At 35.4% G+C, this 25,855-nt stretch overlaps 1 protein-coding gene across 2 annotated transcripts in view; it reads left to right on the forward strand.

Moving 5' to 3' along the window:
- The first annotated feature begins 4,827 nt into the window (after positions 1-4,827).
- Positions 4,828-25,855, forward strand: part of SNTG1 (syntrophin gamma 1) — a 160,313-nt gene continuing 139,285 nt past the window's right edge. The window contains exons 1-3 of one of the 2 annotated variants that reach the window (XM_069854082.1): positions 4,828-4,882; positions 12,239-12,373; positions 23,571-23,627. In XM_069854082.1, the coding sequence (XP_069710183.1) occupies positions 4,856-4,882; positions 12,239-12,373; positions 23,571-23,627 (219 nt within the window). In that variant the 5' untranslated portion in view covers positions 4,828-4,855. Of the gene's footprint in view, positions 4,883-12,238; positions 12,374-23,570; positions 23,628-25,855 lie in introns of those variants that run through there. The other variant, XM_069854083.1, reaches the window with a different exon arrangement.

Below are 25,855 nucleotides of genomic sequence, written 5' to 3' on the forward strand. Positions count from 1 at the left end.
TTCTGAGGTGAACTAAATAATTGTTACTGCAAGCAGTACTGGATAAGCAAACAGTAGCCCAAATATGTTCATTCGGTTAATACTGCCCTGTTGCTCACTGATTCTTGAGAAAAAAAAATATTTATACAGTGAATCCTTAATTGGGCTTGTTGATTAAAAACGCTTGCAAGTTAAATAATAAATTATGACTGGCAGGTAAATATCTTTCTTGTTTTAACAAAGGTAACATCAATTAAACATTAAAAACCTTGTTAGCTGCTAATTGCTAACTTCAATTCTTTTGAATTAGGAGATTTGCTAGGAGTTGGACATTTTGTTAAAAAGCTTTGTTGAGTGCTTATTTTCTTCACTACCAAAGAAGTACACAGCTTTGCTGAGTTCAAAGTTCATCTCAGTCCTTGAACTGTCAGGTAGATTCAAGTACCTGCAGTATATGGGCCTCCAGCTTTATGAGCATCTTTCAACTTAAATTTTATTTATTAAAGCTGTAATTCTGTACAAGGGATATGAAGTTCTCCTTTCATGTACAGAACTCTGTGAAGGATGTATGAGGCTATTTTCAGATCTAGATACTATCTAATTCAGATTTTTTTTTTTTTTACCAGAGGAGTCCAATATGTTACTGTCATAAAATATTAAATGTGATTATATTAACTGAACATAAGTAACTCAATATTGCAATGAAATAGAATTCAAGTGTGCTTAAAACCACTGAGTAGGGTTTTATTAATCTGTGGTTACTAAACTGCTTCTTTGATTTATTGTGTGAAGATGCCTTTGTGGAATCTGCATTTGAAGTAATGCCTCTTTTTTCTCCAAAATATGTTTCTTAAAGCATAAAGCATCAGCTATGCTGCGTATAAAGGTAGTTTCTAAGACTTCTTTCCCTACTTCAAATAGAGATGGCTTTGGATTTTTTTTAATTCTTAAATTTTTAATTATTAAAAAAAAACCCACGCCCCTGCAGAATTACAAATGTGTCTGTTTCATTTCCTAACATCACAAAAATGACAGATATGATTTCCTTCAGACATCTCCAAAATGTAGAGCACAAAAGATATTGGTAAGAGTTGAGGCAGGTGAAGGACTTGAAAAGGCAAACATGAAGTTTATTAGTGAACTGTCACAATTAGTTGCAGATCTGGTATTTTTGCTTTTGAAACATGGTTTTAGGCTGTTCCCCAGTTAGCAATTCAGGTAGTTCTCAAACAATAAGAATTTCTTGTTACTTATCTCCTGCAGGTAAGAAGTTTACAAGCTGCGCTTCTATCATATTCTAAATTAAATTGTATTTTAGAATACATTCTTTCCCCAAGAACTTGGTATTTGTGCATATAAAATTGTACTCTTACTTTGCACAAGTGACTTTCTATTTTTAGTAGTATTTTATTTAATATGCAGTATTCCCAACACCTTACAAAGTGTGTATCGTTAATATTGTGTGCACTTGAATTTTTCTTTTTGTTTGATTTCTTTTATTAAGTATACTGGGATATTCAGTCATTGAATTACTTCATTAAATTAGATCTATTATACCATTGGAATATGACCTGATTTATTATAAGAAGATCAGAGCGTAGCTCAAGTGCTCAGTGCATTATCCTAAATGAAGCTTTGTCTCTGAAGGCTGCCATAGCCTTCAACTTTACAGTTATGTTTTAGCCATTGATTTCCCTTTAGAACACAAATGCCATAATAATTCTGCTTGGTAAATGTTTCTTCAGTATTGAACAATTGCTTTTTCTGTCAAGGTGGTGTCAAATTCTGTTTCCAACCTGTCTGTCATGTGTTACTTCCTTTACATCTATCAGCAGAGAAGAGCTAAATAAGTTTGTTAACTCAGTTTTGGAGGAAGTGCAGTTTGCAAATCAAGTCTAAAGGAGGGAAAGTAGCTTTTCAAAGCTTACTTATTTGCATATCTTTGATTGCAGTGGCTCCCAGCCCTTTTAGAAGAAGCCTCACTGCTGTCGGAGCTGTTCTTTGAGTAATGCATGGCTTCTCGTGACTCCCCCTGTGCTTGCATATCCTCCTCTGTCCTAATATCGTTTCCTCTGCACTTTGTTCGCTTCAAAATCACAGGCAGCTTCTTGCTTACCTTCTGGAGCACAGTTCGTCCCAAAGTGACCTAAGGGTGGGGAGGAAGAAAATCATATATTGAGGCGTCCTGTGGGCTGGTAACCAGTGAAGCATCTCGGAGAGACTAAGGGAAGCTCCCAGAAGAGCTGGAAAGGTGCTCAGATGAAAGGGGTTGTGATGTGGAGATAAGGGGATTTTAGAGGTTAGCAAGTAGCAAATTGAGTATGTCTGTCAGCAGTGGATGTCACAGTTTACCATTTAACAAATGTTTTGGTTTTTTAAAGTACTTGGGTTTATGTTTTATGCACTTTTTCATGTTTTACAGGAGGAGACAATCACTAATAATTGGAGCATTTTATCAGTGTAAGATCATAAAATTTCTGTATGTTGTATGATATGTATTCCTGTAACTCATTTATTTTGAGTGTGAAACAGTGATGTTTCTGAGCTCATTTATGAAATAATGCCCTTTGTAATCAAACCTTCAAGGTGTGGTTTCTAAAATATCAAGTGATATCCAATTGTTGATAGAAAAAGAACATTAATGATGGGCTTAAATTCTCTGTGGGCAGTTGTGGATGAGAATTGGTGGGAAAAAGAAGTGGTACAGAAGCAGCAGCAGCTATATTGCAGAGATTAGTAACTGAGCTGTAGAACGCCTGAGAAACAGACACACTCATTGCAATGAGTATGATTTTATGTTGGGAATTATGCAGTTCCAGGTTTACATGTTAGGCAATATTTTAATAGTAAAACCTCTTGCCACAGATGATGAAAAATTGCTTAAAGAAATTGAGAGGGTATTTAAAGGGTTTTTCAAGAAAGAAGCTGGTATTCATGTGAAGCTTCATACTTGTAAAACTGCTGAGTATTCACTGAGCAAAATTAGAAGTTATCATTAGCTGTATATACGATAAGCTATGATACATAGTTCTTGACTTTTCTTCTACATGGTTATACAAATATTTCTGGAATAAATAAATAAATTCATAATACCTAAAAACACCAAAAAGAAGAAAATGGAATAATACTGAGTTAGGCAGTAATATAGGATTTAGATCAAATAATAGTTAAAAAAGAACCGAAGAGGAATTGTCATTGACTGTGGAATCAAAGTTGCCCAAACCCAAACTTTGCAGAAATTTTGTTAGTAAGGCAGAATATAACACAAGTGAAGGCACCTTAGACTGCAGTATAAGTTACTGACCTGACATTATCAGAGCCCAAGAAAGGAGAACATTTTGCAGTACTTCAGTTTATATTTTAAAGATACATAACAGTATAGATCCAGAAGGCTAAAATGCCTCTTTCCCACTCCAGCTTACTCAGCAACTGGAAGGAGAGTTCATAAAAATCACAAGGAAACACACTTCATTGCACAATGACTATTCCACTGGAGAGAAGAGTCTTCCAGATTGTAGTAATGACCTTGTTTTTTATGAGCACTTTCAGAGCAGAATTACAGATATAGTCCTTTATTGGATCTTGGTGCACTTGTAAGGTTTATAAGAAATGAATGATGATGGGTCCCTTTTAAATTCTTACATTGTCACCTGGCCAGCCTAGGATAACTCTGCTAGAAATCAGTCTGGAGCACTGGATGTGATCCAGGTAGAGCTCAGTAAACACAGAACATTAACCTCATATGTGTGGGTGCTTGGGTTTTATAGAACTGTATCCAGGCCAGCAAAAAAAATTAAGAGACTTAATTAAGAGATTAAGATGTTTTATTAATATTATTAAGACTTATGGTTTTGTACTATGTGAGGAATATTTTTTAAATTTATTTTAAACTTAGGCTAATGAAGCAAATTTTGTGTGGGAGCTTTGTATTTATACAAATAATTATAAGCATATAATTAATACAGAATAGCAAAGTAATGCTTGACGAAGAGGATTTTGTTACAGGTTTCATTTCTCCAGCCATTGAATTAAATGGCTTTTTTGCCCAGGAAGCGTTTCCTGGAAATGTTATTGGCTAATATATCAGTATTTCTGCCACAGAACCAGCAGTAAGACACTTGCTATCCTCTGATAAAGGCCTGTTCCAGAGGCTTTATCTTATAAATAAGTGCATACATAAGTGTGCATTGGGATGAATACACTTCAGGTAAAGGCCAGGTAAAGGAATAGTCATAGGATTTGGTGCAACATTTTGCCAGCACTCACACATATTCCTGACTTTTCTAATGTTTGTTTTTTCAACTAATAAATATTTCTGGAAATTAGACATGCTGTTAAATGACACTGGCTTCCTTGGAGAGATTATGTGTGTTAATAAAATCTGAGACAAAAGGTATTGGTGTGTGCTGTTTTATAATAGGGGAGAAAAGAAAACAATACCAGTCTTCTAGAAGAGAGAGGGTATTCTGAGGAGCAGTGCTTAATGCCTGCATCCTAAAGCCTTACTGTCTAGTATATTCTTACTTACTGGGAAAAAAACTCAACCCAACTAAAACTTGCAATAAGAAAAATAAGTTTGAATGCCCCGTGGAAGAGCACAGGTTGTGGGAACATAAGCATTCCTTTGATTGTATTCAATTAAACTGGATTGTGTTCTTTATAAGAACCAGAAACAACTTCTAACACCTTACACTTACTAGACTTGTTGGAACATCATTTGTTTCTCTTTTTAAGCAATGACTATAACTGGAATTAATGAAGAGAAATTCCTTTACTCAGCTCAGACAGATAACTTTGATGTTTCTCAATATCTTTTTCATTCTAATGAAATCTTTCTCTCCATTTTAGACAAATACCACTTGCCGTGTCATAGCACATGGATTTCAGGACCACCTGTGAAGAGGTAGGATCGGACATTTTTCTTTTCAAACAGTAGCAGAATCAAAATCAATGAACTTTCAAACCATTTTATATGCAAAATCCATTTCTTCAGGAATTAGAGGAGTTACATAATCAGATATAAGTTATTAAACTGATCACTTTATGATGGCCAACACGCTTTGTAGTAGAAGATTAAACAATTTGCCCAGGTGTATTCATTACTAGCTCTCACCTCTGTCCATTCCAGTGTACCCCTTGAGGAACAATGTAGATGTAGGTAGATATGTTTTGTGTGAGCTTTGCTCTTAGTAAAGTGTTTGTATCTGAAAGCCTGTACATGAAGAGGAACATCAGTGGAGCCAGAAATCTTATAGCGCTGTTCAGCAAAATCAAGGGGGAGAGTAGAAGTATGGGAAAAAGCTAGATGAGGAGAGAGGGGGAAGCTGTGAAGATGACCAAAATGAAAAGCAATTCCATTCTGATTTGATGAGGTAAGAGAGCTATTTTCCCTTAAAATAGGTATTGTTTCATAATATCAATTTAAAGTACCTCAGTCTCCCTCATACTAACTTTGTCTTAAAGAAAGTAAATGAGATGTATCTGCAGATGTTAATAAGGACTTCTTACTTACTCAATGGTTGTTTATGAACAAATTATTTTAGTACGTTTTTGAAATGTCAACAATTGAGACGCAATATGAACCTTTTGTACAAAATTACATAATGATATAAATGCATTAGTAGAGTAAAAAAACATGACACTTACCTGTACACTGAGAATTGCAGACAATAGTTAGGAAGTTATGACTAGGAACAAGAAAACTGACCGTATCTTTAAATGTGACTGTGATCCCTTATAAAAATAGAAGTGGAGGGATGAGAACAGCAGTAGAACCAAGAACTGATTGCAGCTAAAACCAATTTTGACCTGAGAATATTTGATATAAAATAGGGGGCAAGAGAATATAAGGAGGCTAAAGAAAAGTAAATCTAGTAAAGCTAGTGTAGATTATTTAGTGGCAATTAACTGTGCCAAGCAACAATAATGACAAAGAGCAACCACAGAAGGATGACCTGGCATACAAGTCCTATCTTAGCCTTTAAAGTGCAAGCACATTAATAGATCTGTTTCATTCTGTATCTAGCTTCTAACAGGGACGGGACATTCATTTCAAATCTAGCTCTTTAAAAATAGCTGTTTTGTTGGAGCTTTCATGATAGACAAGAGGAGAGGGTGACCCATGCTCCCATTCTAAAAATGCTCCATAATCTCAAGACTCTAAAGAAGCTCCTTTAGCTTGTCGATTAATAAAATTAAATGAGGTGGATACAACTCCAGTTTATCTGCTTTATGTAAAATAAGCTTTGTGCCACAGAATCAGTGGTGTCACTTAAGAGAAATTCTGAAAACTATGATCTACAACTTTCCTCCCAAGCCAATCACAGTTTATGAAATATAGACTTTCGACCTACGTTCATCAGATGCCTATGTCTAAATAAAGAATCAGTGGACTTGTGCTTACTTATACTGTAATTCTTAACTCAAACCTCAGCACTCTCATTGTAATGCATCATCTACTTAAGTCTTTGAGGGAAAATTCACTGAGCTGGCTCTGAAAGCCCAAGAGAGAGGAGACTGCTACAGGTCTTTGCCCCCAGGTCAAATCAGTAGAGAGGGTGAAGATGCACGCCTAATAGGCATTTGGACACAGAACACACAGATGCACTGCGTGTATCTCTCTGCATGTATATACTTACGTACATCACCAGCCACGCAGAAAACGTACAAACGCATAGCGCACTAGCACAAGCAAAGGCAGCACCAACAGCTTTATCCTGCTCCCCTTTCTGGCTGAGTAGGATGTAGTTTCACTTGTGAGATTATATTTTTTTGTATGTATAGTGTCAATGCCTCCAGCAGCTGGGCGAAGACACTCAATCTGCCCAGCATCAGATTCAATCTGAATCCCAGTCTTCTCAGTGGCTGGCAGTAGAGCATATGACCCCTTGAGGCCTCAACCCCTCTCAAGCTGCAGGTACAGACTGTCACATACACGAATGTACACACAGACACATCTATGGCCACCCACCTCACCCTTCCACATATGCAAAGTCACTTGCCCAGGAGAAGAATTGGAAAGGGATTTAATAAGAGGGTAGGACAGACTGTGCTCTTCAGGTTCAGGGCATGACCAGAAAAGCATAGTGAACAGAGAACTATTTACATGTGACCAACCTCTTTTTATCTCACTAACCCTCTATATTCCCTACTTGTTTCTCCTCAGATAACTGAACCGCACCCTCTTCCCCCATCTTTGGTTCCTTCCCTAAACATCCTATATAAATCCTGTGCAATTCAAAACTACATCCATTAATGTGACCCACACATCCATGAAGTGACTCCTACTCAGTCTTAAAGGTACTCTGACATCGTCTTCTAATGTTGGGTTTCACACCTGGATGCTGAGGCTGTCTAGGAAAAGCCCTGACAGGAGACGAGACCTGGTATCCCTTCCTCCGAGTCCTTAATTTGGCTCTTCACCTGCCATTGTTCTGTGTTCCTCTAGGCATGTGGTGATGTGCCTTCAACAGGCTGATGTCCCCTTTAGATGGAACTGAGCAGACTCTTATTTTGTCCTTCCCCATCTTCCATAGTCTGTCTGTACTCCTTTGTGTGTATGCAGATAAAAAGAAAATTAAGTCCAAATTAAAAGTTTTCCTGCATATTTATTATTTTGTTTCTTCAATTTGGAATGTCAAATTTACATGCAGGATTGGAAAATGTTGGTACCTGATAGAAGAGCCTCCAAATGACAAGCTGAAAACATCTGTGTGTCTGGGATGCTTTCCAATTTTTGAGAATATAAGTGTTTTTCACTTATGCTAGCAACACCCCCACAGAATGAGTAGCTGCACGATTTAAGAAACATCCTTTTATGTGATTCTTGACACATATTCCTTCCTCTTCTGTTCATTGCTGTTATTGACTTTTAGCTCTGATTCAATTTCCTTTATATTATAAAGCAGTGACAGTCATCTCTCCAAATACTCAGAGGTCAGCTTCAGTTCAAATAAGCATCCAAAGTATAGGTAATCATCTGAAGTGAAGTACCTACATATTAAGGTTGTTTCTGCAACTCATTCTCCTTACTGATATCGGATTGTTGAAGGTAAAATTAAATTTCAGGGCTTAAAACTAAATTATAGACATTTAATTTATTTCATGAAATAGCAGCCAAAGTAGAAACTAAAAGTCCAGGCCGCCTTGCATGGAAAATGTGTTGCAAAACTTTTTTTGTCTTCCTTTCTTCCACTGGTTCATGGACTGAGCTATTCTGAATTTTCCCTGCTGTTGTGAAACTAGAAGAAGCAAAGCTATCCAAATCATTTTATTACAATAAGGCAAAAGGTGTGGATAAAATAGCATGAACAAAGAGACATAGTCATCTCTTGAATACTAATGAAGAATCTTTAAATTGACTGGAATACTGTATACGTCTCCTTCAGAGGAAAACAGAAAATGTTTTTTTGGGTGGCTTTTTTTCTTATCTCAAATGACAAAGAAAACAAAAAAAAGGGAAAATGTGAAAAAAAATCTTCAACCTGTGAATAGCCTTATTTAGGAAAGATAAGAAAAAATATTTCTGTTGGAAGTGCTGCAGGATATTGACTTTGAAATCAAGAAGTAACTGTAAACATGTTTCTCATACACTATTCATTTTAGTATGTGCTTGGTAGAAACTCTGCTGCTAGCATAAATACATAAACTGTAATTGTCATGTGCAGTTCCTCTGAAATTAATTCTTAAGTATTTGTGAAAGCCATATGTATTGCGCCAAACAATTTATGGTATACAAGCCTTTCTCAATTTCATTTTTTGAAAAGGATTGGGGTCAGTTGCTATACAGAGCCAGTAAGGACAGTGTGATGTACGTTAAATTATAATGGAAAAAAAAATTTTTGAATTGCGCCTTTTTTCCAGTGCCTTGTTGCTAATAATGGTCTGAGTGTGACCATATTCTTTGTGGAAGCAGTTTGCTTGAGGGCTTTGCCAACCTGTACTGTTTTCTGATAGTGATCTGAAGCAGAAAGCTCAACTCAGATTGGTGTATCAAAGCAAAGAGGGATCATTTTTCAGACCCTACTTAGGTATATTATTTTGGGAATAGTAAGCAGTTTCTAAATTCTTGGCAAGGACATCAGATCTTGCCACATCAGTGTTCTTGTCTAACTCACCTAAAAAGGGTGTAGAATGATATAAGAGAGGCAGCAATGAGCAAGTGCAATATTCACTGCATCTGTCACTTCGGTGCCGCTACCTTTCTTTATCACTGCTTTTGCTTGAAGTCACAGCCACCTCTCCCATATGGAAACTCATTATTTCACCACTTTGTATTGCTTCCGTATTATTTCCTTAGTCTATCTTAACTGCTTCATAAACATGTACTACTCCACTCAGTTTTCTTGGGCGCTTTATGGCAGGTGCTAAACTCTATGAATAGGATGAAGAAAGTATGATGGTTGTGGAATCTCTTAAAAAATACTAATAGGAACAAAAGCTAACATCAACCACTCCCCCACACCCCTACACTTCATCCCCATACACATTTTCACATCATATAAACTCTTCAGATACAAGAGATATATAGATACAGATATATAGGGGTATAGGCTGGACACGTGATCTCCCTCCTACAAGGATAATTGTAATAGGACCATGTGGATGAAAAACATTGATGTACACGGTAATTTACATACAGGGCATCTTTCCTAAGTTTCACCTTTGGATAAGGGTGCAGGAGCTCATAAATTTATTTGATTCAGTTTAATGGATGCTTTGAAGGGAAGGAGTTGAGAAGGGGGAGAAGAAGAAAGAAATATCAGCAGACCAAAATGACATATAATGAAAAAATATTAATTCCAGTCTTTATTCTCAAAGAGTTCTCTTGAGCTTATGTAATGGAACTGGACTACATTTTTGCCATCATCTTCTGGGATCTTCTCCTTTATGTGGTTATTAATAGTACTGTCAGGTAGAAGAGGGAAGGATGAAGTATAATTGAAGATTTAATTTTGAACTGTATCGTAGAACAACTTGCATAGAGCCCAACAGTAGTGAAGTGATTTATTACATTTTTGAATGTCTGAATGTATGTGACCAGTCTTTCCAAGTGCCAAATTGTTTTGCTGTTTCCAAGCTTAATTTCCTTGTTCAGACTGCATAAGGTCACTACATGCATTTAGAAACCGACTTGAATTTTAATTGTGATTTCATGACTAATTGTATCTGCTATGGATTTATGCCTCTAATTCCCACGAAGAAGGCCCTCAACTTTTGCAGGAAGGCTCTTTGGGGTTTCTATAGGGTTATTGGCCAGATCAGAAATGTGCAGTCAAGTAAGGCAGAGTTACTAGAATCAGTGTATCAAAGGCAGAACTTATTCCATTGTCAGTTATCCAAGGAGGACAAAAGGCATGTCTGCAACCTTTTCTGCAGGAGAAAGGAATTTTATAAGTGCTCAATATTTGTAGGCTAACCCCTTTCATTCAACTATAGTTGTTTACAGACTGCTCTGATCAACTCCCATTATCACTTACTGCTTAATTCATAACTCCATGGAAAGAAAAGCAGTCTTAGTCTATAAAGCAGAAGTTAGAGGAAGAAGGACCAGGGGAATTTCACTATTTTATATTCTTTTTATTTTAATGTTGTAACATTTTATATGTGACCGGAAATTTTTCATTGGTACTAAAAACCTAACTCTTGTTTCTGATCCACGTAATTAATTTGTCTGTCCATGTTGATATTGGAACAAGACTGTATAATGACTTCTGACCAAAATTTCCACTTACCTCAGTGTGTTCAGTATGTGGAACTCAATTTTTAAAATTTCTTCTTACTTAATTTAAAAAGAATAAAAACAACATCAGAGCCACTTTCAAAGTTATGGCTGGGTTGTACAGATTCACTGCTGGTGTCTAAGGGAAAACAATTTCTTAAGTTTGAGTATTGGGCATGGAGCAGAAGTGACAGAGCAGTTTGTCAGTGGGGAACGTTATATAGAGCTATTTAAAGGTTGTCTTCGACCTTTCCACCTCTTCTAAAGCCTCTTGAGAACAATTTAAACTTCTCTTCTGCCAGTTGCCTACTGTCAGTTCCATATTTGTGTTTGTTCTCTCCAAGCTATGGATGTAAGGTATCAGAGCATATTATAGGGAGATCTTCCAAATCCTCTTTTAAACTCTTGTCTGAGAAAGAGCCATCAGATTCAGCCAGGTCAACTTTGACAGTTGAATTCACAGCAAGACTTTTGTCTCCTTCATCTCCTCTTAAGCCAACTTTTTACAGAGAACTGAAATCTGACCTGAATAAAGTTAACAGAAATATTGACACTGATGAGTCTAAGATTTTAAATAAATTTTATATATTAATTACTTATGATATATATATGTGCATAGATATCTAATACTTAAATAACATGCTGTTATGCTAAATGTTTAGATTGTTTGCAAGAAAATTTCTCATACCAAAAATGCTCCACCAACACAACTTTTGCGCATTTATGAAGTGTTATAGAGAGTGTTAATTTCAACTTATCCTTCAGGGAAAAATTTTTAAATACTGCAGGTGCTTACATGTGCAGTCTTTTTTACTGCTCAAATGTCTTATGTTTAATGCCCAAAGAAACTGGCACGAAGAGGTGCTGCCACAAAGACACTGTTGTATTACTGGAAAGTCATTGATTGTGTATTGAAGAATCCTAGAGAGTTCCTAATCTGTAAACATAAATGTAAAATACAGAAGCGAAGCAAGAAGTAAGCTGCTAGAGGGGGTTGTGTTCTTTGATCTCTTTTCTCTTATTCTTAACTTCAGTATCCTCACTTGAAAAGCAGTGTAAAAGCATAACTTAGTGTTGTGGTCACAGATCAGGCTAAGCCCATAACAGATTCATGTGGGCTGTCAGTGATTACACCTGAGTAGTTTGATGGATTATGGTATGTATTACTGTATCAAAATTGGTGGAATATATGGAATATCAGCTTTTTTTTTTATGTCCAAATGAGATGTTATCATTTAATACAAAGATGGAAACTAAGAGCAGAGCTACTGTGAAACAATTTGAATGGAATTTCACCAATTCATCGTGGGCAGATTAGTGCCCTGTAATTGCAAAATTTACCTGCATTAATTTCTGCTGTAACTGTAATTCTCTTTTAGTTTGAGCCCACTAAGCAAACACAGTGTTCATTGGTAGTACGTTTGTTGATGTATTTGTGGTTACTATATCTATCTCTCAGCTACTCTGTTTCAAAATACTCCTTCTAGAAATGTGATGTGCTAACTGAGAAAACTTTTTTCTTTATTTCTTCCTTTGAAGACAAAGACAGGGATTTGTTTGCTGCAGGATGGTAATCAGGAGCCTTTCAAAGTACGACTGCACTTAGCCAAAGATATTTTGATGATCCAGGAGCAGGATGTGATCTGTGTGTCTGGTGAGCCTTTCTATTCTGGTGTAAGTAGTTGGTTTTTTTTTCTTTCAAATGTACTTCATGTAAAGCAAAAATACTCTGTATGTGTCTCTGTGTGTGCTTGCACACATATGCATGCTTCTACAGCTTGATATTTCGTTTTATATTCTTAACTTTAAGTATACTTTATTGTATCTTGTTTTGTAAGTAAATCTTAGCAATATTCATGTAAGAAGCAGAAATAAGAGAAGGAATCAGTTATATGCATGACTATATTTTTGTTTCTCTACGCTCACCCTGGAATACTGCACCCACTAGATGGGATAAGAATAACACAGTGAATATGGATACATCAATGTATTATACTTGCATATCTGAATGTCATCTGTGGAGTAAGGCAATTGATGGATAACTTACTGGCAGGGCTTTGCTGGTAGAGGAGTTATCTGCTATCTTCTGTTGCATTGTTTGCTTCGTATGGTAGAACAACACCAGACTTCATACATGCTGCCAGTCCATGCTGCAAAGGTTACTACTTTTACCAGCACATCATGCTTATAAAGATGGACTTAAGCTGGAATAGTGTAATAGTGCTATTTATGTATTATTGTTTTTTGCATGATGTGTCGATTTCTGATTTAAGCATCATATGGAATTTTGTGAATAAGAAACAGAGATTAGAAGACAATTATTTGGAAGTTCTGTAAAATGTTATATAGAATAATATTGTGGGTTTGGAAATATTGTAATGCTAATTTTTTATTTTGTTCTAGAAGATAACTAAAATAATAGAAACTATTTACTATGAATTTCTATAGACATTTTTATAGATTCTGCAATTATATTTTGTAGACATATTTTTAATATTTATGTGAAACTGTCATAAACATTCTCCTTTCCCTTTAATAAATAAAATTATCAGAGATTTTCTTGTTAAATCTTGGGACATATGGTAGTGTTTATGGGAGATATAATCTATTTATGTGAATGTGATGTCTCTGCTGTTATGTCTGTCTGCTGTATTAGTTAATTGCCACTGTTGCCACGTTTTTATATACAAGTAGAATAAAGAGATACAAAGCAGAACCCAGAAAAAATAGGTAGAATGTTAGCACTGCTAGCAGTATGGAAGATTAATAGAAACTGTAACAGAGAATCCATCTCAATGTCAGGAACATCCCAAGGTGGATGGTTCCGAGTTGTTCTCTGAAACAAAAGCAACACTGCCTACACTGTCTTCATGCAGGCCGGGTTTATTTGCCTGACAGATTTGTTGACAATGGAATGCCAGATAAATACGTTTTACTAATACAGGTCTGTGTGCTTTATTTGGAGTATAGATGCTTCTTTTACAAATCAGAATATACAGGACATCTAGCACCCCAGACAGGAAGAATATTTGAGTTCAAGCCCAAGCTGTACTTCTTCAATTAGGAACACACACTGTGACACCATTACTCCAACTCCATTCTGGCATTATTTATTAAAAGATTTTATTACTCAAAAATATGACTTTAATTATTGTGCCGTAATATCTATTACTTCTTCTGAACCTTTAAGTGTTCATGAAATGCATGTTTGTTTGGTTGGTTTTTTTCCATTTCACAGCAAGGCTTTTCCTTACAGTTTTGCCCTCTTTAGTTTTGCAATGGCACTGTAGAAAACAGTGGATGATTTGCATCACCAATTGCACTCTCCCTGACTTATTTGCATATTGAATTCATAACTGATTAACTGATTGATATTAGTGTGGTGAGGAGGACTTTCTTGTCTCTTGGAAGTGTCGTTGTTAGGCTTGTGACTTTTGAGTGCTTTGCCCTGATTTCCTCTGGGATTAAGACTAGGTCTTGGATCAGTAGGTTCGTTCCAACTAAGGATGACTGGCATTTCACAGACAGTTAACTGTCCTTTTGTCACAGGTCATTTAAATCATCTGGAATCATGTGCTTTGATTGTATAGCACAATCAGGCAAGCCCTATGGGGTTCCTTTTCTTTGTGGTTTTTCCTCATTTTTATTCCTGATTTTTTAGTTTTCTTTTTTTGTTAGTTTGTTTTTCTGTCTTTTACTTTGCCTGGTTGATTTTGGTCTGTTCTTTCTGTCATTCTAAATGACAGACCTCATCTATTTTTCTTTTACATTCATCCTTCAGAGGAAGAGCAAGTGTTTTCATTAGCAACTAACATTGAATGACTCGTAAAACAAACTGGAGAATAAAAATAAAACTTGTAATTGAGGAACAATAAGATTAAATTTTGTAGAAAAGTAGCTACAGTAAAAGTTCTTTTAAATCTGTTTTAATAAAACAAATCTTCAAATAACTTTATTATAAGGTTTTACTTAACTGCTTCTGCACTGTAAGGAGCTTTACTATGTTTTTAGTTCAGAACAGTATCTTTTCTGTTTGTTGGGTCTGAATCAATTTGCATGCTCCTCTGTGTAGGATAGACTTTTAAAACGCACTTAACGTTCCAGCGGTGTCCCAATCTGCATCCTGTGGAATAATCTAAATGGAATCAATGCCTTCTTAAGAATGAGGTGCTGCTTGATGGTCTAAGGACCTAGTTCTTAATTTAGAACACTTCCCTTTTTGGTAATTGTAGTTCTAGTTTCCTGAAAATAAAGAGGTGCAAAGCAATCTGATTTCTTCTTTCATTGTATACAGTCTGAAATAAGAAATTAAAATACAAAAAAGATTTAAGGCAACATAAACAATGTTAAATAGTAAAAAATTCCAAAAAAACCTGGCATCTGTTTCTGTAGAAGGCTGAACAAAATGATGGCATTCATTAGGGTCCTGCAGCAACTGTACCTGTAGCAGTCCCATAAAGCATCAAAGATCATTCCAGCAATCACAGATTAGATCTAAATTTGAGCATCAGTTGCATCAATAATTATTATAGCGATTCCTTATATGTGGAACAAGAAAAAATGCTTCCCAAGATACAGAAACTTCATGGATTCTGTACTATGTTGCTAGTGGATAGCTGATATAGATTTCAACTTCAGTGTGAATGATCAGAATTGAGATAGAAAATTTTGTTCAAAGCCTAGAAGGCAGTATCTTTATTGATCCAAATTAATTTCTTGCCTGTATAGAGGCTTTATAGTATGGGAAGCGCATGCCTGACTTGGAGTACTTTGTGTTCTGAAGATAGCCATGAGTCTCTCTGTGGGAAAACTGGATGATAAGACTGGTGACTGTTAAGTCAGGTACACATTTGCTCCCCTAAAGTACTGAACCCTCACAGAATGTTTTTCCATAATCATGGTAGTGCCAACAGACAGTTTTTGTATAATTATAATTGTCATAAATCTCTATGACACTTACCTGTGGTAGAGAAATATAGGATTTTTACCCTTTTCATCTGAAAAAGAAACACCTTGAAAACAACTGAATTAAACCATATAGGAACTTTGTAAGTATTGATGGTAGAACTAGAGATTTTTATTTTATATTGCCTTTTAAACATATTTATTGAATTACCTGAAATTATACTCACAAAAGTTTGTTATATGGTGTTCCAGAGGACAACGTACAATAAGGCAACTTCTAGTCTTTCTAGATGTATAGGTCAATAGGCTGAACTAACAAGGATAGCTTAATACTTACCTCGTTGAAAGTTATGATTGGAGAGGGGATAGCCTAAAATATGATGTGTCTGACCTGAAACATGACTCTTCAGTCAGTTTATTCCTAGGAAAAGTTTCCAGAATCAACTGCAATTCCAGAATCAAAATTTTTACTTTAGTTAATTCTCACGATTTCTAACACCTTTCATCAACATCTGAAATTCAAGTAAAAGGGTTATTGTGTTTTATCAAGACAATAATTTTATGTGTCTAGGAAGCCATGGTGGTGGGTTTTATTTTCTTTAATACGTTTATTTGTTTGCTAATTATACTCAGAATTTTTTTCTAATTAAGTCCATGTTCATATAAGATCTGTAAATCAAGGATATGACAGTGCACCATCTGAAAAGATGGATGATTTGAATCAGATACTGTTTTTCTAAAATAAACTGAAATAAACTGAGCAGCTGGCAATTTGCTAAGATCAGCTGCCAGAACTGTTTGCATCTTTACACATTTTTCTTAAATGTTTTGTTAAAGAGCCATAGATTTTTCAAAATACTGCTAACTCACCTGGTGATAAGAGACAGGTGATTCTCATTGCTTTTGAAGAATGTAATTCTACGCTACTGTGTAAATGCATTATTTAATTAAACATTAATAATTTACTGTAACTTTTTTAAAACTTTTTAATTTTTTGGGGAGATTGATGTGAAGATCATTCATAATTTCAATGCTAATAAAAAGTAAACGCACATATAACTGAGGTTGATACAAATGTATCTGAATGTAATCTATGGACTGTAATTGGTTTTTTTGATAGATGAAAAACCTTCATTAATAAACATCTTTCAAAGGTCAGAAAGCAACACTGACTGAAATTGTTGAACTGTAGCCAGAACTGATTTCTGGCATTATTAATTGCACAATCAGTCTTTTTCTTGGTAAGAGAAGAATATATCACTTCTAAAGTTGTCCTTTTGCTATTGCCTATTGTGAAATCAACCGTGTTGAAAGATTTATATTTCTATACAAAGCCCACATGGTACTGAAAAAAAAAAAAAGTTGCTCTAGAGATAGTTTTTCAACTTATAAACTCTGGTGTTTGTGATGTTTTGAATTTAAATTATGAAGGTCTTAGTAGCTTTTAAGTATAAGTATAAATTCAGAACCTATCACTTCACTGTGACTTGCCTGAGCAGTCAGATTAACTTATTACATTTCCGTTGCTTGCACATTTTAGGGTATTGGAGACTTCCTGAGAGTGAATTTTAAATCTAATACATTGGATCATTCTTTTTTGAGAGTTTAAAATTTTTCATATTTTTTGTATAGATAAAACAAGTTCAATTAAAGATTAGTAATGTTAATGAGTATAAAAAATGAGTGAAGAAAAAATGAAAAGTTTAAAATCATGAACATAAGATTTTGATGTTTTTTCTGTATTGTATTTATTTTGTTATTTATTTACTATTTTGATTCTGTTGTGTGATGGAATAGTATGAGTGGTGCCAAAGTGAAACTCCCTGACCTGAAGAGAACTGCAAATATGTGAACAGATAGATCAACTTTCAAGCAGTTTCCGTTCTTGTAACTGTCACAAAGCTACCAGTAAGAATGGCGAACTTTTTCTTGTCATGTTGGTATCTGTCAGCTATTCAATGGAGTGAATCTATTTTTTCACTGATGCTGTCAAATATCTATTAGATGGCTGTAACTTTTTTTTTTTTCTGCCAATCTAGACAGCTTTTTTAAATGACAACCTAGAACTGGCAGATGTAAATATGATTACTTAGGGACAACCCAAGCCAGCTTATTTTTCTGAAGCTACTTAAAAGTAGAAAGCATAACAATCTACTAAATTTCAAACACAAGACTGCCATTTATAAAGCTGAATTTAGAAGAGTAGAATGAGCTTTATCTCGTTCTCTTACAAAAGAAGACAAATATTGCAAACCAGAAGACATTTGGAGAATCCAAAGTTCATTGATCAATGGCAGTATATGATGTGAAGCAGTAGCTGGAAATTGTAGTTATCATGAAGCTGGAGAGCGTTTGTTATTATGCCTAGTGAGAATTCAGATTCATAGTGACTTGGTTTTGTGGTTTTTTTTTTTCTCTGTTACTTCTATATTAATGCAGTACTAAGAAATGCTAAGAAATCAATCCTAGGAGTAGAACTTTATAAGCAGATTTTTAAGTGAATGTTTCTGCTTTTAGACATATGCTGTAGGGCTGGCAACATTTTGAAGTGAGAGCAAGCAGAAGGTTGAGTTCTCTTGCTCTTTCCAGTCAGTATCCAACAACACAGTTGGATTTACCATCCTCAGCCTCCAGCACAGCTGCAGAGAAGCAGGAATTTCCAATTGACAAGTCATTCTGCCTCCATTCCTTAATTGCCAACCTTCTCCAGTGGCATGAGGAACTGAAATAAGGAGATAATGTCACATGATAGAAATTGTTAGCAGATGAACCAGACTGCTGGCAAACCTTGTTAACACTATTAATTCAAATCAGAAATGTGACTGACCTCTATGAAGTGTCCTTTACATTCAGAATGAGCGTAAGTTTTGGTTGCTCGTGTTGATTAATCTGAAGAAATCCAAAGAGAGAGAAGCATTACCCAAAAGAGGATATAAAATCTTCTGTCTTGAAAATGAATGAAATAATTCAATTTAAAAAAAAACCTCATTGCATTTTCTTATTTCAAAATGCAGAGGCATTACTAATAGCTGATAAACTACAGAGAGCATGGTCTTGAAGATGCTATGGCATCAAATGTTAACAGGTTGACCTATGAAGTCGCTGCCAATGTATTGATTATATCTTTTTATTTCAGTATTACATTTTAAAAATTATATTCCAACATTTTCCTTTTTTTTCCTATATTTTTCCATTTGTGCTGTTGTAGATTCCTCTTCATGTCTATTCCTCATTTCCCACCTACTGTTTTGTCCTGCAGCCATTAGCTTTATTCTGTGTTCTTCCTTACTGTCTATTCTAGCCATTGTGAAAAGAGAGGTCTTATCTTCTGTCTAGACTTAGACGAATTAATTCTTCATGCTTCTACTCTTGTAAGATGAATAACCAGACACATCAGTGTCCCAAACTGCAAATGTAATATTTACACCCTAGTTAAAAAGTTGAGTAATGGAATACTGAATTTTCACATGTTGATAGCTCAGTTTTATGAAGAGTTTTGAAGTTTCTTCCTCTTTCTGTTCAGCTGTTACTTGACTACTTTAATAGAGACAGATCATTTGATTATATTCAATTACTATTTTATATTGTGCAGAATAAATAATTTGTAAGTATTACTAATTAATCATTATTGTTAAGAGTCACTTAAGCAATTATAAACTTTATTTTAGATCAGATACCAGTCAGTATGAAAATACTTGAATCTTTACTGTGACTAAATGTAAATAGCTAATAATTACATAGAACTCTCTATTTTTTCTTTCCTGACTATTGTTGCAGTGTGCTCACAAGGTCATTCTTCACTTCTAATCTCATTTAAGATGACATCTCTGATCTCAAGAAGATCATATGGATTTTAAAGAGAAATTTTAATACCTCTTTAATGAAAGCCTAAAAAACATTGCTTCTGTTTCACTGCATAGCTCTGAGGAAGAAATTTTTTGGCAGAACTCTTAGCTCTCCTTTCCAGTCAATGAACATATGTGTGGATGAAGAATTTTCTGAATTAAAGGCATGGAAAAAGTTGACAGCTTGGCAGAAGCTTTGAGTTTTTCAATAAAATGATAACCACTTTTGTTCTGTTCCAGGAAGCAGCTTATAAAACACTGCTCTGAATCTTGTATTTGAAGATCCTAGGAGCTCTAGCTTTCCATTTGTTTGGTGTAACACAGATGACAAATGTGATAATGGAATTGCAAGCTCACATGACATTTTGTGTAGTCTTTATATTGAACTTAGTAGTTTTTCATTAGAATCAAGTTTTATTTTGTAAGCTTGGAGATGAAGTTGCTTTTGGAATTTACAAACCCATGGGAAATTCAGTCATAGAATACTGCCATATGCTAGAAGAGGGGAAAGCAAAACTAAGTAAAGTTTTAGTAGGCAAATCTATACCTGACACAGACTTTTATTTAGATTTTGTTTTAAGCAGATAATGGGAATCAATGGAGCCGCACTATCTTTATCCTGGAACAGCATAAATGGTCAGTCAGGATACTGGTACAAAATGTGTTTCCTACCAGAGTTGTCACCATATTTTATTCATGACTATTTGTATTGCATTTTAAGAACGTAAAGCTATTAGACAGTGAAAAGCATTTTATTATTGTTATTGTTCATTTGAAATGTTAATTCAAGGCAGCAGAACAAAATAATTTGCTTCAATTTGCTAGTCAAACTTCTTTATTGTATTAATCATTATATTATGATTGTATTTTACATAAAAATATAGTGCTTTGCAGACAAAATTTATTCAGTTCCCCTTGGCAGAAGATGGCACTGAAAATGAATCTTTGTTTGATTTTTTTGACTGTCATATATAAAAAGTTACATGCAAGTCATGCAATCAACAGAAGGAAACTTACTTAGATAAAGAAGTTTTCTAGCAAAACATTTCAAAGCTTTTATCTGCCATCAAAATACTTATTCAAGTTACTTTGTAGCTGTAAAGTGAGTATTCTTCTTTCCAAATTTAAATTTAATATCCTGTCTCTATTCTCAATGGAAGGCATAGATAAAGATTATTATCGTCTAACTTGGGCACCTACTTTGACTCACCTGTATTGAATGTATTTATTTTTCCTTACTGATTGCAGAAGAAAACTTGCCCTGACTGATGGCTTGATTTTAGATGGATTAGCTTCAGTTAGATGAGTCCTATTATTTATCTTCTAAACTTCTGGGTAAAAGTGAGAGGAGCTGATAAGAGCTGGTGTCTGATCCTAACCCAGAATTCTGCTATATGAAATGTGTGATGCTTCTGACACCCTTCTGATGTGCCAAACCCTGTTTTTCCTCCCTGTTCATTGTGCTCCTGGTTGGTCATGCTCCCTAGGGGCTGCACTTGTATGTGAGAGGAATTGGCATCCATTGCTCCTGTCCTGAGTCAGAGCCGCCACCACTCCATCAGGAGCTTGCCCTTTCCTGCTCAGGGGTGGTGCTGGGGTACCTATCTCTCTCCACATTTTTGCCACTGTTGTATTGCCGCTTTAGGAAGGAGTCCTTCAACACAAACTTCCCCTCTGGAGCCCTTTACCTTGGTGGCTTGATGTGTAACACATTGCTAGAGTGGATCTTCTTTGCACTGTGTTTTTAAAGTTCAAATCATTTCAGTAACAGTCCAGACCTGAAATATTTACTATTCTAATCTCAGTGGAGACAGAAAAGAATCTAGAGAAATTACCAGACAAAACACTCTGGTAAATTATGGTGGGCAGGGACATTACAGTTGCTTGAAATTTTCTGTTCCCTTTGCTTACTTTTACACAATTTTATCTAGTTTGTAATCTGTTATGCTGGGAAATTATTTCTGAAGCACACATTTCTTTCTCTGAAAAACTGATGCAGGACACAGTGCAAAATGTTTCTAGTTTCCTGTCGGACAGCACTAGTAAACGCACAAAAGACCCCAAATCAGGTATTTTCAGGGCTACCTTGACTCTGTCGTAGCTTGAATGAAAACCGGAAAGATTATTTTATTCACGTTTTTATATGGGTACTTGTGTAAAGGAAGACAACAACAAGGATAGAAATATGCTACAGGATAGCTTTCTATTAGGCTTTTTAAAAGGATAGATCTAACTTAGAATATATTCATATGCTACTATTTAAACTTTACAGTCATTACTGACATATTATGAACTATTACACAAATTTTAATGAAGATTTATATTTTTACCTGAGCATGCTACTTAATTTGAAATTTAATTGTAGTGTGATATTCTTTATTCCGTTCATGGTTAATAGAATATCAAACCGGTTTATTAAAAGGTTGCTATTTTTTAACCTTTTCTTAAGTAACACAAGTGTTTTAGGTTTGATTTGAGCATGTATAGCAAAAATACTAGAGTGCATTGATTAGAGTGTACATGTCAACCTTCTTTTATTAATTACGTATTCAACAGAAACTTGAGCTAGAAAAAAGGTGGAGTTAATAGGAAAAATACAGCTACCAGAGGAGCCACAGCTGAGTGTTTCATGCATGTATGTGTAAACTCAGCTTAGACCACACGTCAAACTCTGGCCTATATTAGTTTATCCTGACTATATTATCAGCAGGATTACCTGCAGATGAAGATTCCTGGCAAACAAAAGTTTTCTAGTTGCAGTTTGTGACCTGAAGTAAAATAACTTTGTGGACTGAACCCAGTTTGTAGGAACTTCATTATGACAGTTCCTTCCTAGAAGGTGTGATTCTCATTTTAGGCAATCCATTTTGTCTTGCTATTTAAAATATTGGACTAATTTGTACTTGTTTTTTCTGCAGTTACACAATTTATATTTGTCAGAAATGTGTAAAGGAAAGAAAGCAGTTATTTTTTCCCCCAAATTCGGTAATATTGATTTTCCAAAACTCTTACGTGGTAGCCCTATGCCCTTTCTTTTCCTTTCTCTATATGGAATAAGGAGGGAAAAATAGCTCTGTAGAGATTTCATCCTGTCTGGCAATATTATGTTTATGATGAAGGACTTACTCAAATCTGACTGATACTTACAAACTGTACTAATTATGCTTTATTATACAAACATGTATAAATAAAGTAGACACTCAAACTTATGCTATGCAGTATATGTAATGAAACCAGTATGAAATCTAGACCACATGTGGAGGACAAGAAAAAAATCTATATATTCTATATGTTTTTGTCTGGACACATGTCATATCTGCTACTAAGTTTTTTTACTGCCAACCAAATTGACTAATACTAAATGATCTCTGCGAATAAAGTCAACAAGACAGACTAGGAAAAAAAAATCTTTTTTTTGTAAATGTTCATGTCTAAGACAGATGCTAGCCTAGTTTTTACAGAAGAATTTTTAGGATGAGCAATAGAAGGAAAAAAAATAGGCTGCTTTAAATAATTCCATCTGTAATAACACCCTTTTAATGATTGATTGCAATTTTTAAACCGTTGCTCTGAGGTCAATAGTGGCTGTATTTGTATTAGTTTTTTTAATTTGGATCAGGAGTGTGCTTTGAAATGAATTTCTGGATCATGTGCACTTACAATGCTTGGGTTCACATCACTAATCGGTTTTGGCGTACACAAGCTGTATTCCTTTTGGGTGAAACTAAATTGGAAAATGTGCTGTGGGGGTGCAGTTTATGTATTTCAGAATGTAGTGCTCAAGTTAGTACCTCTAAAATACATATGTTGTGCCCTGTTAAATTCTACAACTTCGTTCTTATTGCATTGCAGCGCTTGGTAGTGTACTGAGACCCAGTAACATATGAATTGAACAAATGAATTTTTGTCTGAGACACCACCTCTGTTTTAGTTACAAACTTTCTCATTTTCCTTTGCAGCAGAGGTTTATTGGGATTTTCATGTTCAGTAACTATCAAATTCATTACAGTAGGAAAAATCAGTGTAGGATGGTAGTACAGAAACAACTCTTTGAAGTATGAATACAGATAATATGGCACAAAACATTAAATCTAACAGAACCGGATTTTTTTTTACCTCAGGAAAGAACAGTAACAATTAGAAGACAGACTGTAGGAGGATTTGGATTAAGTATAAAGGTAAGATGATTTTTTTGATCTGTTATTCCATGCTACACAAAAAATATCTTTGTAAATAATTAATGTTACTTTTAATGAGGAAAAAACAATATCTTAGAGGGCTAGAAGCAATAAAACAAGAATGTTCTGGGATATTAGATACTGTTCACAGTAGGCAACCAACTACTACAGGGGCCTGTGGAAAGGAACACAGTGGAAAGATCCATCATCAAGCTTAGCAACTCTGTAATAAGATTTGATATGAGAGTTGAATGGTATTTGCAACTGCACAGACTGAACTTCTGTTCAACAGCGCTCTGATTTAAGTAGTTATTAATTTATCCCAATTTACAGCTGCCTGAAGGAGAAGGACCTGGGGGTGTCGGTTGACAGCTGACTGAACATGAGCCAGCAGTGTGGCCAGGTGGCCAAGAAGGCCAATGGCATCTTGGCTTGTATCAGAAACGGCGTGACCAGCAGGCCCAAGGAGTTTATTCTCCCTCTGTACTCAGCACTGGGGAGACCGCTCCTCGAATCCTGTATTCAGTTCTGGGCCCCTCACCACAAGAAGGATGTTGAGGCTCTGGAGCGAGTCCAGAGAAGAGAAACAAAGCTGGTGAGGGGACTGTAGAACAGGCCTTATGAGGAACGGCTGAGAGAGCTGGGGTTGTTTAGCCTGGAGAAGAGGAGGCTGAGGGGAGACCTCATTGCTCTCTATAACTACCTGAAAGGAGGTTGTGGAGAGGAGGGTGATGGCCTCTTCTCCCAAGTGACAGGGGACAGGACAAGAGGGAATGGCCTCAAGCTCCACCAGGGGAAGTTTAGGCTGGATATTAGGAAAAAAATTTTCACAGAAAGGGTCATTGGGCACTGGAATAGGCTGCCCAGGGAGGTGGTTGATTCATCTTTCCTGGAGGTGTTTAAGGCACAGGTGGACGAGGTGTTGAGGGGCATGGTTTAGTGTTTGATAGGAATGGTTGAACTCGATGATCCGGTGGGTCTTTTCCAATCTAGTGATTCTATGATTCTATACAGTGAAAGGCACATGGAAAAGGCTATAAGTTCGTCAGTTCTCTTACAAAGAATACCACATTAATTTACTGGAATTCATTAGTAGGACAGAAAGTCTTATTGCTTCCTCATATTGTTTATTTTGCTGTAGATCATGTAATGGCAGCAATTTATCATGTTAGCATATTTTTTCTCTCCAGTAAGATTTAAGAACATATCTAAGGTTAGATGAACCTTTTTGAGATGGGAGGGGATGAGAGGAAGGAAGAGTTAATAAGTTTTGTGATCATAACCTTTCTGTAGATCTGTATTGCCATGATTCTGAAAACCTTACCTTAGTGTTGAATCTCAGTGTAGACAACGCAACATTAATTTTATCTTCTAAATACAGCAGTCCTCAGCTTCAAATAACAATGGAAAAAGTGAAGTGTACTTCACATGAATGCAAAGAGGCTTATATTATGCATATAAAGTATACACTTTCCTCTGAACATCAGCTAGTACTGACCTTATAAGAAGTGGCTCAGCAGAAGCATTAATGTGCCTTTGTGTTGTCATTGATAAGAATATTGCTGAACAGAAATACTAGTTCTTAAAGCATGTCTTGGTATACTTGGTGCTATCTTATTGACCCACTGAAGTCCCCTATTCAAGGAAAACTAATTGCTATTTTGTGGTCAAAGACTCTCATGGGTTCAGCTAACAGCCACAAGTTATTTTCCTGTAGTGTCCTTATAGATTACAGTTCACTGAATAATGATAAAGTAATGCATTCCAGTGTAAAACCAAGTGTAAGGCTGAATGAGATTTTAGTTCGCTGGTGCTAAGAAATAACTGGTTAAAGTAAGGACTTCTGAGGTTTGGAAAGCAGATCTTAAAAAAAAGGCACTAAACCTGATTTTTTAGTTGTACATTACAATGGGTTATCTTTTAGAATTAAATTTGCTGAGAAGTTCAAGATCACATTGTTTAAGTATCAGGTGCATTGTATAAAATAAAATACTGAGAAACAAATACTGAATGTACAGATGGTCTTTCTTAAATTAGTAGAGCATATAATCTTAAAATTTTAGAGCAAGATATTTGTTCTGAAAAAGAGATTATTGGAAGTTGCAAAAGTATTTAAAAATACGAAAACTGATTGTGAGTTCAGGCTAGAAAATAATTTCTTTTTCATAAGGTCCTGTTTCAATAGGGAAATATAACAATATGAAACTATATCAGGTGCATTAAAAGGA

This window comes from Phaenicophaeus curvirostris, chromosome 3 (assembly GCF_032191515.1).
Source record: "Phaenicophaeus curvirostris isolate KB17595 chromosome 3, BPBGC_Pcur_1.0, whole genome shotgun sequence".
Classification (NCBI taxonomy): Eukaryota; Metazoa; Chordata; class Aves; order Cuculiformes; family Cuculidae; genus Phaenicophaeus; species Phaenicophaeus curvirostris.